This window comes from Cetorhinus maximus, chromosome 22, assembly GCF_964194155.1.
Source record: "Cetorhinus maximus chromosome 22, sCetMax3.hap1.1, whole genome shotgun sequence".
Lineage (NCBI taxonomy): Eukaryota > Metazoa > Chordata > Chondrichthyes > Lamniformes > Cetorhinidae > Cetorhinus > Cetorhinus maximus.
The window spans coordinates 77,251,567-77,268,928 of record NC_135900.1 but is presented as its reverse complement, the minus strand read 5'-3'; the positions used below and the strand labels follow the sequence as shown (position 1 = coordinate 77,268,928).

Genomic DNA, 17,362 nt, shown 5'->3' with positions numbered 1-17,362 from the left:
TGGCTGTTGGGAGAAGAATGCTGACCTCACTGCTGGGCATACATACCTGCCCGTGGCACCCCAGCCTCACTGACACTGGTGGACCTGGGCCCATGGCGCCTCTCCAAATCCAGGGCCTCCTGCTCAAACCAGCTGAGAATGGCTAACTGCGCCTGGCCGCTGCTAGTCCTCACACACTCTGCAGCATTATGAGCACTCTTCTCCTGAAAATGAGAGAAGGGCATTGATTTGTGCAAATTGTACCTGGACTCTCTTCACGCACGGCCCAGCCCAACCAGAGTGGGACATATCAGGGCTCCAGTGCCTCCTCACCCTGCTGCTGCCGAACACTAACACAAAGGTGCTAGGCCTGTTCCCCTCCTCCCCCCTTCCTCCCTCCCCTTGGCCACATGCTGCCTACATCACATTAGGAACCACATGGTATATCCTACCATAGCAAGGAGGCGCAAGCACGTGGAGCGCAGAGGGCAGCAGGTGGTTCGTTGCCACGCCATCTTGAAGCTCCCCTCTCAGCATCTCATCACCCTGACTTGGGCATGTCCTTCAGTTCCAGCACAGCGTCTAGGTGCAGCTCCTCCAGGTTTCCCCCAGAACAGTCATGTGGGTCTCAGTGTACCACATGCTGCGGGCGCTGAACCCATCTCTTCACCGCCCTCTCAGGCTGACTTCAGCCTGGGCAATATCTGCTGGCCCGCCCAGCAAAGGACACAGGCCGTCAATGATTCAATGCTGTCACTACACTCAGACTTGGCGGGGGCAGCAGGGGGAAAACGACCTGCTGGGTTAAGTGACCAATGCCAACATTGTCCTCACCCTTCCAGAGCGCAACAAGTTGTTGAAGCGCTTGTGACACTGGATCCAGGTGCATCACACCACCTCCGCCCCCACTTCCCAGGCAGGTTTCATCATGTGGGGGGGCCTCCTCCTCCCGTCCTGGGGAACCAGCACCTCCTGCTGTGCTGCCACCTCCTGGAGGAGGGCAGCAAGGCAGTCATCCGAAAAACATGGGACACACTGGACCCCTGCCCCACCCTCCGGCCTGGCCTGACCCAAAGAGCTACCCTCCAGCCGGGCCTGCCCCGATGGCCCACCCTCCGGCCTGGCCTGCCCCGATGACCTACCCTCAGGATTTGCATGAGCTTCATTGCCCCTCTGCAGAGCCCTTCGCCCAGCCATTGCGAGCTGCCTTTCCAAGGCTGCCAGGCCTTCCTTTATACAGGCCGCCTGGTCACCATTGGACCCAGCGGCCTGAGCGCGCCCGCTGCTGCTCACCCTCTCCCGCTATGCACAGGAGCCGTGATGTTCGCTAGGCAGGTCTTAATTGGCCCGCCCGCGTAAAATGGCGGTGCGGACCTGATCACGAGCGATAATCGGGTCTGCACCTGCCCGCGCCCTCTCCCACTCTGCACCCCCCCCACCCACCCCGGCAACCAGAAAATTTAGCCCATGGTGATCAGTGATGACTGTATTCTCAGTTGGAAGAAATACAAGTAAATCACTGTCACTTGGAAGAAGGGCTTAGGGCTCTATAGTCACTCACCCAATATAGACAGTATTCCACAGAGTGACATTAGTCACTCACTCAATGTGGACAGTATTCCTCAGAGTAACAATATCACTCACTCAATATGGACAGTATTCCTCATGGTAACAATAGACACTCACCCAATACAGACAATATTCCTCAGAGTAACAATAGTCTCTCACTCAATATAGACAGTATTCCTCAGAATAACAATAGTCACTCACTCAATGTGGACAGTATTCCTCAGAGTAACAATAGTCACTCACCCAGTATAGACAGTATTCCTCATGGTAACACCCAATATAGACAGTATTCCTCATGGTAACACCCAATATAGACAGTATTCCTCAGAGTAACACAAGTCACTCAATCAATTGGACAGCATTCCACAGAGTAACAGTAGTCACTCACTCAATTGCACAGTATTCCTCAGAGTAACAAAAGGCAATCACTCAATATGGATAGCATTCTACAGAGAACAACAGTCACTCACCCAATATGGATAGTATTCCACAAGTAACAATAGTCACTAAGCCAATATGTGCAGCATTCACAGAGCAACAATAATAACTTACCCAATATGGACAGTATTCCACAGAGTAACAATAATCACTCAATGTGGACAGTATTCTACAGAGTAACAGTCATCTCTAACCCAATATGGACAGTATTTCACAGAATTACAATAGTCACTCACCCAGTATGGACAGTATTTTACAGAGTAACAATGGTCATTCACTCAATATGGACAGTATTCCACAGAGTAACAGCCATCATAACCAATATGGGTAGTACTTCACAGGTTAACAATAATCACTTTCTCAATGTGGACAATATTTCACAGAGTAATGATAGTCATTCACCCGATATAGACAATATTTCACAGAGTAATAATAGTCACCCACCCAATATGAACAGTATTCCACAGAGTAACAATAGTCACTCACTCAATTGGACAACATTCCTCAGAGTAACAGTAGTCACTCACGCAATTGGACAGTATTCCTCAGAGTAACAATAGTGACTCACTCAATACGGACAGTATTACACATGGCAACAAAAGTCAATCACTTAATACGGAAAGTATTCTATGGAATAACAATTGTCGCTCACTCAATTTGGATAGTATTCCACAGAGTAGCAATAGTCACTCAATACGGACTTTATTTCACAGAGTAACAATCGTCACTAACCCATTATGGACAGTATTTCACAGAGTAACAATAATCACCCACCCAATATGGATAGTATTTCACAGAGTAACAATGGTCACTCACTCAATATGGATAGTATTTCAGGGGGCAACAAAGGGCAATCATTCAATATGGATAGTATTCCACAGAGTAACAATAGTCACTCAATTTGGACATTATTCCACAGAGTAACAATCGTCACAGAATCACAGAGTTCAGAAGAGGCCCTTCGGCCTATCGAGTCTGCACCAACACGTGAGAAACACCTGACCTACCTACCTAATCCCATTTACCAGCACTTGGCCATAACCTTGAATGTTATGACATGCCAAGTGCTCATCCAGGTACTTTTTAAAGGATGTGAGGCAACCCACCTCCACCACCCTCCCAGGCAGCACATTCCAGACCGTCACCACCCTCTGGGTAAAAACCTTTTCCTCACATCCCCCCTAAACCTCCTGCCCCTCACCTTGAACTTATGTCCCCTCGTGACTGACCCTTCAACTAAGGGGAACAGCTGCTCCCTATCCACCCTGTCCATGCCCCTCATAATCTTGTACACCTCGATCAGGTCTCCCCTTAGACTTCTCTGCTCCAACAAAAACAATCCAAGTCTATCCGACCTCTTTTCATAACTTAAATGTTTCATCCCAGGCAACATCCTGGTGAATCTCCTCTGCACCCCCTCCAGTGCAATCACATCCTTCCTATAATGTGGCGATTCAGAACTGCACACAGTACTCCAGCTGTGGCCTCACCAAGGTTCTATACAACTGCAACATGACCTCCCTACTTTAGTAATCTATGCCTCAATTGATAAAGGCAAGTGTCCCATATGCCTTTTTCACCACCCCACTAACATGCCCCTCTGCCTTCAGAAATCTATGGACACACATGCCAAGGTCCCTTTGTTCCTCAGAACTTTCTAGTGTCATGCCGTTCATTGAATACTTCCTTGTCAAATTACTCCTTCCAAAGTGTATCACCTCACACTTTTCAGGATTAAATTCCATCTGCCACTTTTCTGCCCATTTGACCATCCCGTCTATATCTTCCTGTAGTCCAAGACACTCAACCTCACTGTTAACCACCCAGCCAATCTGTGTCATCTACAAACTTACTAATTCTACCCCCCACATAGTCATCTATGTCATTTATATAAATGACGAATAATAGGGGGCCCAGCACAGATCCCTGTGGTACGCCACTGGACACTGGCTTCCAGTCACTAAAACATCCTTCTGTCATCACCCTCTGTCTCCTACAGCTAAGCCAATTTTGAATCCACCTTATCAAATTACCCTGTATCCCATGTGCCTTTGCCTTCTTTATAAGTCTCCCATGTGGGACCTTGTCAAAGGCTTTGCTGAAATCCATATAAACGACATCAACTGCACTACCCTCATCTACACACCTGGTCACTTCCTCAAAAAATTCAATCAAATTTGTTAGGCATGACCTCCCTCTGACAAAGCCATGCTGACTATCCCTGATCAAACCTTGCCTCTCTGAGTGGAGATAGATACTCTCCTTCAGAACTTTCTCCAATAGTTTCCCTACCACTGACGTGAGACTCACTGGCCTGTAGTTCCCTGGCTTATCTTTACAACCCTTCTTAAATAGCGGAACCACATTTTCTGTTCTCCAGTCCTCTGGCACCTCCCCCGTGGCCAGAGAGGAATTAAAAATTCAGGTCAGAGCCCCTGCGATCTCCTCCCTTGCCTCCCTCAGCAGTCTTGGACATAAATCATCTGGACCTGGAGATTTGTCCAGTTTTAAGCCTGTCAACACCTCCAATACCTTGTAACTCCCTATATCAATTTGCTCAAGAACCTCGCAGTCTCTCTCCCCGAGTTCGATACCTTCATCCTCATTCTCTCACTAAACCAACATGGGCATTATTTCACAGAGTAACAATAATCACTCACGCTATATTGACAGTATTTCACAGAGTAGCAACAGTCACTCACCCAATATGGACAGTATTTCACAGAGTAACCATGGTCACTTAATACGGACTGTGTTCAACAGAGCAAGAATCATCACTAATCCAATATGGATAGTATTTCACAGAGTAACAATAATCACTCACCCAATATGGGCAGTATTTCACAGAGTAACAATAGTCACTCACCCAATATGGGAAGTGTTTTGCAGAAAAACAATAGTCACTCACCCAATATGGACAGTATTCCACAGAGTAACAATAGACTTCACTCTATAGGAACAGCATTTCACAGAGCAACAACAGGCAATCAATCAGTATGGACAGTATTCTACAGAGTAACAATTGTCACTCACTCAATATGGACAGTACTCCTCAGAGTAACAATAGTCACTAACCCAACATGGACAGTATTTTGCAGAGTAACAATAGTCTCTCACTCAATATGGACATTATTTCACAGAGTAACAATAGTCATTCACCCAATATGGCCAGTATTTCAGAGTAACAATAGACATCCAATACAGACAGTGTTCCACAGAATAACAATAGTCACTCACTCAATATGAACAGTATTCCTCAGAATAACAATAGTCACTCATGCAATATAGGCAGTATTTCAGAGTAATAATAATAACTCTCTCAATATGGAACTCAAAGTAATAACAATTACTCAATACTATTAGAATCATATCTCTCAAGACTGACGTTTTCTTTTACAAAATGGAAAGATTTGGCCTGATCTGGATCTGTGGATGCTAAACTGGGATTTAAAAAAAATATTTTCATAAGTTCACCTTGGAACTATAAACAAGCAGGCCTTTTCCAAGAAATTGCCTGGCCTATGTGACACTTGAGGAGTTGTATGTTTGCGCTGAACTGCAAGTAACTTTAATTAACAAAAAGCAGGGAGACAAAAGACAATGATATGGGAGAGAGGGAAAAACTTAAGCTGTGAACCTGCTTGTTTTGAAGGCAGTCTTGTTGGAGAACAAGCTGAGGAAGGAAGGCTACCTTGACGGGCTCTCTATCTCTACCTTGCCTAAAATTGTATGTGGCTACCAACCTGTAGCCAAAGAACCCTCACCTGTGTGTAACTAGTCTGCAGTTGGACCTGCAAAGCTGAGACCAGTGGTGAGAACTTTCAGGCATCCACCGGGACCAGTGGCCCATCTTCACACAAGAAAACTCCAGGTTGTCAGTATCGAGGTCATGCAGACTTTATCCTTTATTTTATAACGCCCATCCTCCAAAGCCCATCTCTGCACAGAGACTCTGTTTGTCCTTTGTTTATCTGTGTGCCTGTGTGTGTCTGTATGTGTCTGTGTGTGTGTCTCTGTGTGTGTATGTGTCTGTGCGTGTGTGTGTGTCTGTCTATGTGTCTGTGTGTGTGTCTGTATGTGTGTCTGTATGTGTCTGTGTGTGTGTCTCTGTGTCTGTGTGTGTATGTGTGTGTGTCTGTGCATGTGTGTGTCTGTCTATGTGTCTGTATGTGTGTCTGTGTGTGTGTCTGTATGTGTGCCTGTGTGTCTGTATGTGTGTCTGTGTGTGTATGTGTGTCTGTGCGTATGTATGTGTGTGTGTCTGTGCGTGTATGTGTCTGTGTGTGTGTCTGTATGTGTGTCTGTGTGTGTGCCTGTGTGTCTGTATGTGTGTCTGTGTGTGTGTGTGTCTGTGCGTGTATGTGTCTGTGTGTGTGTCTGTATGTGTGCCTGTGTGTGTGCCTGTGTGTCTGTATGTGTGTCTGTGTGTGTGTGTGTGTCTGTGCGTGTGTATGTGTGTGTGTCTGTGCGTGTATGTGTCTGTGTGTGTGTCTGTATGTGTGTCTGTGTGTGCTGGGGGAATTCTTCAGGAAGAAATAGATAGTTAGACTTCCTGATTACAACTGTGTGTTAACCAGTACTTGCAACTTGTTCAAAGAAGATTTGTTTTATAATAAATGAATCATTCTGAGTTTCTGAAAGAAGCCTGGTCAGAGTCTCTTTTCTTCCGGGTACTAAGGGTGTAGATACAAAATTGACCATTTTGGTGAGAATATTAAACATTTAAATTAATGGTATGGCCTGTGGAGTAGTGGGGCTTGATAATTCACACAATTCTCCCATGCCGGTCATAACAATATGGACAGAATTTAACAGAGTATCAATAGTCGCTCCCTCAATATGGACAGTATTCCTCAGAGTAACAATAGTCACTCACCCAATGTGAACAGTGTTCCACAGAGTAGCCAGGCAACGGGTGACAAATATTTGACAGAATATTTCAGAATTGCAGCTGGCTTGATGAAAATCTCACTCTTTCTATATAATTTTTTTATTCATTTATGGGGTGTGGGCTTCACTGGCTAGACCAGCATTTATTGCCCATCTACGGTTGCCCTTGAGAAGGTGGTGGTGAGCTGCCTTCTTGAACCGCTGCAGTCCATGTGGTGTAGGTACACCCACAGTGCTGTTAGGGAGGGAGTTCCAGGATTTTGACCAAGTGACAGTGAAGGAATGGAGATATATTTCCAAGTCAGGGTGGTGAGTGGCTTGGAGGGGAATTTCCAGGTGGTGGTGTTCCCATCTATCTGCTGCCCTTGTCTTTCTAGATGGCAGTGGTCATGGGTTTGGAAGGTGCTGTCTAAGGAGCCTTGGTGAATTCCTGCAGTGCATCTTGTAGATGGTACACACTGCTTCTACTGTGCGTCGGTGGTGGAGGGAGTGAATGTTTGTGGATGTGGTGCCAATCAAGTGGGGCTGCTTTGTCTTGGCTGGTATCCAGCTTCTTGAGTGTTGTAGGAGTTGCACTCATCCAGGCAAATGAGGAGTATTACATCACACTCCTGACTTGTGTCTTGTAGATGCTGGACAGGCTTTGAGGAGCTGAGTTACTCGTATTCATAGCCTTTGACCTGCCCTTGGAGCCACAGTATTTATATGGCTAGTCCAGTTCAGTTTCTGGTCAATGGTAACCCCCAGGATGTTGATAGTGGGACATTCAGTGATGGTAATGCCATTGAACATCAAGGGGCGATGGTTGGATTCCCTCTTGTTGGAGATGGTCATTGCCTGGCACTTGTGTGGCGCGAATGTTACTTGCCACTTATCAGCCCAAGCCTGGATATTGTCCAGGTCTTGCTGCGTTTGGACATAGGCTGCTTCAGTATCTGAGGAGTCGAGAATTGTGATGAACATTGTGCAATCATCAGCGAACATCCCCACTTCTGACCTTATGATGGAAGGAAGGTCATTGATGAAGCAGCTGAAGATGGTTGGGCCTAGGACATATAATAGTCCCAATTGTCATGGGCATTGTGATAGGAAAATCAATCATTCTCTTCAGGTAGCCTGATTGTTCAAGATTTTTGTCTTTTTGAACTTCATCATTGCAGCTTCCATTTCTGAAGTCTTCTTAAGGGTGATATAATTTTGGCAATTATTTAAACTATTTGCATATCATGTAACTGGATTTAGAACAGATGGTTAAAAAATACTCTGCCACAGGACAGATTTCCACAATACCAGTGCTTGTGGACTTGGTGGCTGGGGCTAGCTGGAGATGAAGGGTTGAGACATGTCTGAGGACTGTGCGACTGAAGGATTTACAGCGACAGGAAGACAGAGCCCACTGAGGGATCTTGCTTTGAAGGTGACACTTAGGTTCACCAATAAGTGCTTCATTGGAAATTCAACATTTAATCCATACGTCGACATGCTATTAAATAATAATGAAGAAAGGGATCTTTTAACATGGGAAATATTTCTCCTCTGATGAGAGTTGCACACACACAGCCCAGTGTTCAGGGTGGATTATTTGTTTCTCCACTTTCTCACTTGGTGTTAGTGGCTGCTCTGATGTTTAATTGGGGTATAACAATTGCCATGAGCAGCTGCATTGTCCTTGCTCTCTATAACAATATCCATGCGGCAAGAGGAGTGTCAACCTCATAGGTCAATAGTGTATGTGGCTTGATGCACATAGAATGGTACAACACACACTGGAGCCATTTGGCCCATCATGCCTCTACCCGCTCTTTGAAAGACCTATCTAATTGGTCCCACCTCCTCTCCAGCTCTTTTCTCCAGAGCTTTGCAAAAATTTCCTTGTCAGGTATAGATCCAATTCCCCTTTTCAAACTAAATGATGTGAGGACAGGTTGCATGGATTAGTCTTACATTCTCTCAAATATAGAAGATTAAAGGTGAGTTCATGGAGGTGACCTGCAGCATTGGTCACTTCCTGTAAGACCAGTGTAGTGTTGTGCATGCAGCTGTGTCCTCACACAGCACAACCAGACAATGGATCCCAGAAATTTGGGTGACACATGCAGTAAGTGTCTTGGGAAAAAAACTTGCAATATGGCTTCTGCACTACCATTATTTAAAGGGCCAGGAATTCTAACTGCAGGTAAAGAAATCTCTTGGAACTTTTTGCAATCTGTCTGGAAGTACTCTGGAGTGTTTTTGGAGGTAATGTGGTGAGTTCCTGGATTTGACAGGGACTGTTGCTGCATCCTTGCAGGAATGGAAGCGGACTGGGTGACCTATCCACACAAAGGCTACAACAGGTAGGAGGACAGCAGTGACAGTGCCTCTGGGTCTGCAGAATGACAGGGAGATGGGGCAGAATCTGCAGACAGGTCAAGCTCTGCATGCTGTCCTCTGTTAGGTTGGAGCTTGAGAGTGACAGAAAGCTGTCTGGCAGGTCAGCCAATGCACCCAGCATCTCAGTGTGCATATCCACCAGTGCTCCCCTGAATGCTGCCCCATCAAAGGCTCTCATCTGAGTCCATTGCAACAGAACTCCTCCATGACCTGACCCTCTGGCAAACAAGCCTGTTCTGCAGGCCACTCGAGCCAGGATGACCATGTATTGATCCCCATTCAATAGCAGCCTCTGAGGTAAGTGCAACACCAGTTCCTGAGTTGATGGCTGCAAGAGTCAGAGCAAGTGACAGGACCTCTTCATTAGTATCATAGAGGCATAGAATTGTACAGTCATACAGTCATTACGGCACAGAATGAGGCCATTCAGCCCATGTCAGCTCTCTGTAGAGCAATCCAGTCAGTTCCACACCCCTGCTCTGTCACCATAAACCCTGCAAGTTTATTTCCTTCAATTATCCATCCAATTGTCCCACTTCCACCACCCTCATAGGCAGAATGTTGCAGGTCATTACTACTCGCTTTGTCAAAATGTTCTTCCCCACCATTCCTCTTGCTCAGAGCCTTAAATCTGTGTCCCCTAGTACTTGCCCAATAAGCTAATGGGAACAGTTTTTCCGTGTCTACCTTATCTAAACCTGACATAATCTTGTACACCTCTATCAAATCGCCCCTCAATCTCCTTCGCTCCAAGAACAATCCTGGATTCTCCAGCCTAACCTTGTAGCCCCCATCCCTGGAACCATTCTGGCAAATCTCCTCTGCACCCTCGCACATCTTAAAGTGTGACAACCAGCACTGGACACAATTCTCTAGCTGTGGCTCAACCAGAAGTTTATATAAAGGTTAGCATACTCCCTACTTTTGTACTCAATACCTCTCTTTATGAAGCCTAAGATTCCAAACCATTTGCTGCTTTCTCAATATGTCCTGCCACAGGATCTATGCACATGAACCCCCAGGTCCCTCTGTCCCTGCATGTGCTTTAGAACTGGGCCATCAGGTCTATATTGTCTCTCCTTAACCCCTCTGCCAAAGGGCATCAGCTCACACTCCTCTATTAAATTCCATCTGCCACTTGTCTGCCTGTTCTCCTAGCCTATGTCCTGTTGCAGTCGATTGTATCATCCTTCCTGTTTATCTCCAAGTTTGGTAGAAAATGCTGGAAATATTCAGCCAGTATGGCAGCGTTTGTGGAGAGAAACAAAGTTAACATTTTAGGGCATTTCAGTTTGGATGATCAGAAACAGATGCTGCCTGAACTGCTGAGTATTTTCAGCATCTTTTATTTTTATTTCAGGTTTCCAGCATCCACAGTATTTTGCTTTTGTCCATGTTTGGTATCTTTGGAGAACTGGAATTTGACTCTGTATTCTAATGCTGCACCATGCTGTGTTATAGCTCTCTCTCCTTCTGGAGCTTCTGTGACTGGGCAGGTGGCAGTTCTTGAGTGTCTGAAATCAGAAGCTGAGAAGGAAAGGTTGGGGTGAGGGGTTGGACGGGTTAGTGGGAAGCAAGGGGTCCATCAGCAGCTTGCACATCCTGCCAGATAGCAGAATGAGGGTGTGCTGGGAGTTGAGGAGGACATAAGGCAGGTACATAGCATCAGCCTCAGTGATGTCGGATGCTGTGGGTCCTGACCCAGAATAGAGCAGAATCTCCTCCTGTTGAAAGTAAGCAGGGGCAGTGAGAGGCTGGCAGTATTGGTAAGTTGTGTGATGGCGAGGATATGGATGTTCGAGTTGAGTCTTGAGTGCCAGACAATGCTGTTGGGTGAGTGATGGGTGTGTGGATCATTGAGCAGATGAGGGACTGGTGGTGTGATGGGTAGAAGGTGTCATGTGAAGATGCATTCACCAACCTTGGCCATCCATGTTAGGTCATTTGACTTCTTGCTTGTGGCACTGGTGCTCAGGTCATTGGTTTCAGATGCCTGGAGTTGATCTCCCTGTCAATCTGTCTCACTCCCTCCTGGGGTGGTCCTTGAGGGCCTCTTTACCATTAATGCCTCCAGTACCATGTCCTTCATTCTGGATCCCTCCATGTGCCCTGCGGTCTGCTTTGCAGTAATTTATATTGCAGCAATACTCTTGTGCAGAGTATCATGGCTGGTTGTATCATGTGAAGAGCAAACAACACTGCTGGGGCACCTTGCTGTGCACAGCAGCAACAGGCGGCTTGAAGGCCAGAGAAACAGTGTTGGAGCCTCTTGTTTAAATCCCTTCTTGGCCTCACCCTTTCCTATCTCTGTAATAGCAATAAGTTGCTCCTGAGAACACACTGTTGCTCCAGCTTTCGATTCTTACAGGTTCCTTCCACCCTCCAACCCAGCAGCAGCCATGCCTCCAGCTGCCAAGGCCATAAGCTCTGAAATTACTATGCTAGACCTCTCTGCCTCTCCTTCCCCTTTTATGACACTTCTTAATACAGTACTTGCTACACCTTCGAGAAATATTGTGGGTATCCCTCCAAATATCTTTCTTTGGCTTGGTGTCACTTTATCTTTATTCATGCATCTATGAACCACATGGGATACTTTTCTACATTAAAGACACTTTCTCACGGCACGTTGTTGTAATAAGGTGCAAATCACTGACAGTGGAAGGACAGAGGTTGACACTGTTATGTGGACATGGAGTGGTAAGGATAGGTAGACCAGGTAAAGGTGACAGTGGAAGAAAGGAGCACTTCGGTCAGACAGCTGGACCGCACAGTATCTCAGAGAAACATGACTGATCTTCGCTAGACAGAAACAACAACAACAACTTGTACTTAGGTAGCATCTTTAATATAATAAAATGTCCCAAGGTGCTTCACAGGAGCATTGTAAAGCAAAGTTACACAATGAGCAGAGCAGATGCATAAGACCTTGGTCAAAGAGGTAGGATTTAAGGAGTATCTTTAAAGGAGGAGAGCAAGGTGGAGAGGCAGAGAGATGTAAGGAGGGGATTGAAGAGTTTGGAGCCTAGGAAACTGCTGGCAAGGCTGCCAATGCTGCAGGGATTAAAATCAGGAATGCTCAAGAGGTCAGAATTAGATCGAGTGCAAATCTCTGGTGGCTTGTGGGACTGGAGGTTTCAGAGCTAGGGAGGGTCAAGACCATGGAAGGAATTGAAAACAAAGATAATTTAAAATTGAGGTATTGTTTTACTGGGAACCTGTCTAGGTCAGCGAGTATAGGGGTGATGGGTGAACAGTACCTCGTGCGAGTTAGGACTTGGACAGCAGAGTTTTGGGTGACCTCAATCTTACGGAGGGTAGAATATGGAAGGGTGGTCAGGAGTGCATTGGACTAGGAATCGGCAAATTTAGAGGTAACATAGGCATAGTTGAGGGTTTTAGCAGAAGGTGAGCAGAGGCAGGGACAGAGTCGGACAACGTTAAAAAGCTGGAAATAGGCAGCTTGGTCATGGCACAGGTATGTGGTTGGAAGTCCATCTTGGGGTCACACATGACCCCAGGGTGGTTCAGCCTCAGGCTGTTGGCAGATAGAGATTGCAGCAGGGATTGAAGACAATGACTTTGGCCAACCCTATATTTAATTGAAAGAAATTGCTGTTCATCCAGCTCTGGATATCAGACAAGCAGTGTCATCAACGTACATGTGAAAACTAAGGCTGCATTTTCAAATGACATCATCAAGAGGCAGCATGTAGGTGAGAAACAGGTGAGGGACACAAGAGGCAATGGTGCAGGAGCAGGAAGAGAAACACTGAATGGTGATTCTCTGGCTAGGATAGGTAAAACTGGAGCCAGGTCCCAGCTGGACAACACTTACTGTCCAAAGGGCTTCACTTGTACATCACGTGACTCTAATGAATCAACACCTAATGTCGTTAGTGACCAACCAACTAAACTTTAGCCTGTGACGAGTTAAACTGACAGCTAATTATGTCTACTGAGTACTCCTTCAAATTTAATCTTGTGCCGGCATTGACCATGTTGTAGATGTGTCTTTGATGGCTGTGACATTCCACTTACCAGCGTTCTGTAAGTGGAGCGTCTGGTTTGTCATTGCTAATGTGATGAACTAGTTGATGTAACATGAGTCGGAGATAAGCAGCAATCATAAGCAGCCAAGAAGTCTCAGACACAGTAGTCACTCTTCAGTCAGTTCTCTTAAGAGGAGAAAATGCAGGAAATACTCAGCAATTTCAGTTTTATTTCAGATTTCCAGCATCTGCAGTATTTTGCTTTTGCTTCTGTTAAGAGGAATTGGAAGTAAAAATATTCATCTGTACTTCAATTAATATCTTTACATGATTTACCTTTATCATTATACAAAATCTAGGAACCTGAACCCCTATTCAATGCCTCTCTGTGGGCCGAGTCCCACAGTTTTGTGTTTGTCCTTCTCAGGTTTTGTTCTGAAGTTTACACATTTAATTTTCTCCCTCTCTCCTGGGCTCTGTAGCCTTTGTTCATGTGCTATCACAACCAGGACTGGGACACATGGCCAGTTACCTTCAGGCTATATCCCAATGGCTGACATATTCTTTGGAGGTCAGGTGACAGGATTACCACACAAACGAGGCCATCTCTATCTTTAATTATTGAGAGATTCAGCAAAAGAGAATACAAACACTTTCCACAAGTGCTGAATAAAAGCACTCAACCGATAAATATCAAATAATCACAAGAAAGCTAACAGCAGTAAAAAAGGATTAGAATCAACTTTACTTCATTTTTATACAACTGGGAAAAGGGCTATGTAACTGAAGGAATGGTTTGAAGCAGCTGCAATTCCGGAGTAAGACTGCTATTAACACAGCAATGGTCTCCTTCAGCTACTCGACATCTCCAGAGGTCTTCTTGTCTCTGAAGAACTGCAACACGAAAAATAAACATTTAATACAATACTGATCTAGAATCTTCCTCAAGCCAAGCGATTGCATTAAAGGAGCATCATTTTTGAAATTAATGAGTTACATCATTCATTCTCTATTCTATTGGTGATAATAACCTTAGCTACCAATCTCCATGTCGCCAACACAGGCTGACTGGTGCTAAGCATCTTAGTTAACCCACCTTTCCAATGGCTTTAAGGGTGGGTCCAAAAGAAGCTTCTACTTGTGTTCGTCCTCTAATCCAAGTTGGCAACTTGTTAAGAATGTTGGGCCGGGTGTAGCGATGGTCCAAGAGCACAATAGTAGCATAGTCCTCCCGGTGGCGAATAGCTCGCCCTGTAAACAGCACAGTGCATGAACAACAGGACTCCGTTTCATTACAAACATGCTACAAGACAGGCTCTGGAAACCAGGAGGCAGTGCAAACCACTTCCACCCCCACAGATCTGCACTGTTTCTTTCAAGCCAGTAAATTATTTCAATAGGCTGCTGGCTAACATTAAAGGAGTGAGACCGTGACTGAGGACAAGGGTGAAAAGTCAATGGATTCAGTCTTCCCAAGTTTAGCCAGAGGAAATCATGGCTCTTTTAAGGCTAAATCAGATAAACAGTCAGACAGCACAGGGGCAGTGAAGGGGTTGAGGGTGTTGGTGGGTTGGCAGAGTTGAGTGTTGACGATGCAGATGTGGAAACTGACCCCTATGTCTGCTGATGGTGGTGCCCGAGGAACAGCATGTGGATGAAGCAGAGGAAACCAAGGATAGATTCTTGGGGGATTCCAAAGGCAACAGTGCAGGGATGGGAGGTCAGGCCATTGCTGGGGATTCTCGAAGGTCAGGTATCTAAAAGTGAAACCAAGGGAAGCCACGCTCAAGCAGCTAGACAATGGATGAGCGGTCTTGAAGGAGAACAGTGTGGTTCACCAGGCTGAAGGTTACAGAGGAGTTGAAGAGGATGAGGAGAGATAATGCAAATGTCAAAATGAATAGGCATATGTAACTGAATATTAACACCGTGACCTCATTCTGTCTCACCTCTCCCAGCGCTATGTTGATGAATTCTAGTATCTACTCAGACTGTTACGCAGTCACCTACCTATAGACTGGTTGACAGCTTTCATGCAGAGGTTTTCCACAAGCAGTTTTCCTGGATTCTTCCCATCAGTTTTTGGCTGTAGAATTAAAATATAAGAGTGAACGAGGAAGATACCATATTTATATCTTCACAGTTCTAGATTACATTACGAACTACAGTCCCAGTTCTAGACCACATTACAAACCACACCCCTGGACCAGACCACATTATAAACCAACACCCCTGGTCCAGACCATATTACAAAGCACATCCCTGGTCTAGACACATTGCAAACCACATCCCTGGTTTAGACAACATTGCAAACTGCACACCTGGTCTGGACAACATTTCAAACCACAGCCCTGGTTTAGACAACATTTCAAACCAACACCCCTGATCCAGACCACATTACAAACCAACATCCTTAGTCCAGACCACATTACAAACCACACCCCTGGTCCAGACCATATTACAAACCACATCCCTGGTCTGGACAACATTTCAAACCAACATCCCTGGTCTAGACCACATTACAAACGTCACCCTTGGTCTAGACCACATTACAAACCTCACTCCTGGTTTAGACCACATTACAAACCACATTCCTGGTTTAGACCACATTACAAACCACATTCCTGGTCCAGACCACATAGCACCAGGAATCTGGCACAGGTTCTGAACACCAAATTAGATATACAGACACACAGCAAAAAGAGATGTTTCCTTAAATAGTTTGACCCACAAATAAAAGTGGGTCACAAAATGAATCACTTTGGGGATTCTGGTCACGCTACAGTTATTCAAAATTCCTGCAGAACTGAACTATATGTTAGCTTAGGCTTCACTGCAGCTTTACCGATCAGCTCCTCCACTTATCCTGCCGGGGGAGGCTGTGAGAGGGAGCGGGTGTGCCCGCCCCTGCATGCCGACCCGAAGATTCTGGACTTAGTTCTTCATTTGGGTCTGAAACTTGTCCTTCTGCTGCAATGATACCTCATGCAAGTACCTGTTTTCCTCCAAGTACTGACGATTTGCTGTTTGAGGGTTCCTAGACAAGAGACTACTTTACTGGGTCATACTGAATGCTCTTCCTCTTAGATGCCTCGAGCAACTTTTTGATCCCCCGAGCACATACTTCATGGTTTATATGTTAAAATGTCCAACCCTCAAGTCTCTGCATGGATAACATTACGCATTGAGCTGAATGAACACTCAACTTGGGGTCTATAGCAAGCAACTAAGAGCAGCCTTGGCAACTTCTGATGGCAATGAGTACTTGTTACTAACAAATATCTTTGCCCACCAAACATCTAATCTCATACATTCTTGCATGACTCCTATGTCTTAGTCAATGTGATACCTGCGCACTTGCAACAGATAAATCAATATCTTCCTCATCTGTCATGACTTTTTGTGTGATTTCTGGCACAGTCTTGAGGTATTTCAAAGTTAGGGGATGGCATCTTGCTAGTGGATCTTCAGAGTCCTGTTTCCAACTGGCATCTTTTTCTGTAGTGACCTTGCTGCAGCTAGGTAGTCTTCCTGTAACCTGCTCTAAGAATATTTTGATAATCTGACTTTCAGGGCTCTGTGCAAGAAGTTATACTGCAAGGAACACCTGTCTAGGAGGAAGCATATCTGATGCAACATCCAATGAGATCTATTTCTCTGCTTTATGCAGAAATTTTTATTCCGTGGGCAGGCGTGTGCCTGACCCGAAAGGGAGTGAAATTGGGCGAGCGTTCCAACGTCATCGTGCACTATTGCGATGTTGGTCGGCGGGCGCGTGCAAGAGGCATCTCTGATTGGTGCTTCTTCAAATGTGCATACTGCTTTAGAGCTTTCAAACCACTCATTCCATAATCAGGTTCTTTGGAGCAAATGTTCACTTTTGTCTCCAACACATTCCACTTCCAAGGATCTTTCAATCCTTTATCAATCTCCCTGGCCTTCAAGTCACTTCTTCATTCCAGAATAATTTTTCCAGGGTTGAGAATGAGAGACATTGTAGCAGCAATTTGCACACATGCCATCATGACTACAGTCACGATTTAGTGTGAATGTTTGCAGCTCTATGTTTCATATTCAGAGCAGCATGCAAATTATACATGATTGCGATGGTACAAAGCACA

The 17,362-nt window shown here is 45.4% G+C and overlaps 1 protein-coding gene across 3 annotated transcripts in view; it reads right to left on the bottom strand.

Annotated features, from left to right (window-relative positions):
- Positions 1–13,967: 13,967 nt before the first annotated feature.
- Positions 13,968–17,362, bottom strand: part of ddx11 (DEAD/H (Asp-Glu-Ala-Asp/His) box helicase 11) — an 84,452-nt gene continuing 81,057 nt past the window's right edge. For all 3 annotated transcript variants that reach the window (XM_078568547.1, XM_078568546.1, XM_078568545.1), the window contains exons 25-27: positions 15,252–15,327; positions 14,338–14,492; positions 13,968–14,135 (exon numbers count right to left, since the gene is read on the bottom strand). In XM_078568547.1, coding sequence (XP_078424673.1) covers positions 14,097–14,135; positions 14,338–14,492; positions 15,252–15,327 — 270 coding nt within the window. In that variant the 3' untranslated portion in view covers positions 13,968–14,096. The remainder of the gene's footprint in view (positions 14,136–14,337; positions 14,493–15,251; positions 15,328–17,362) is intronic.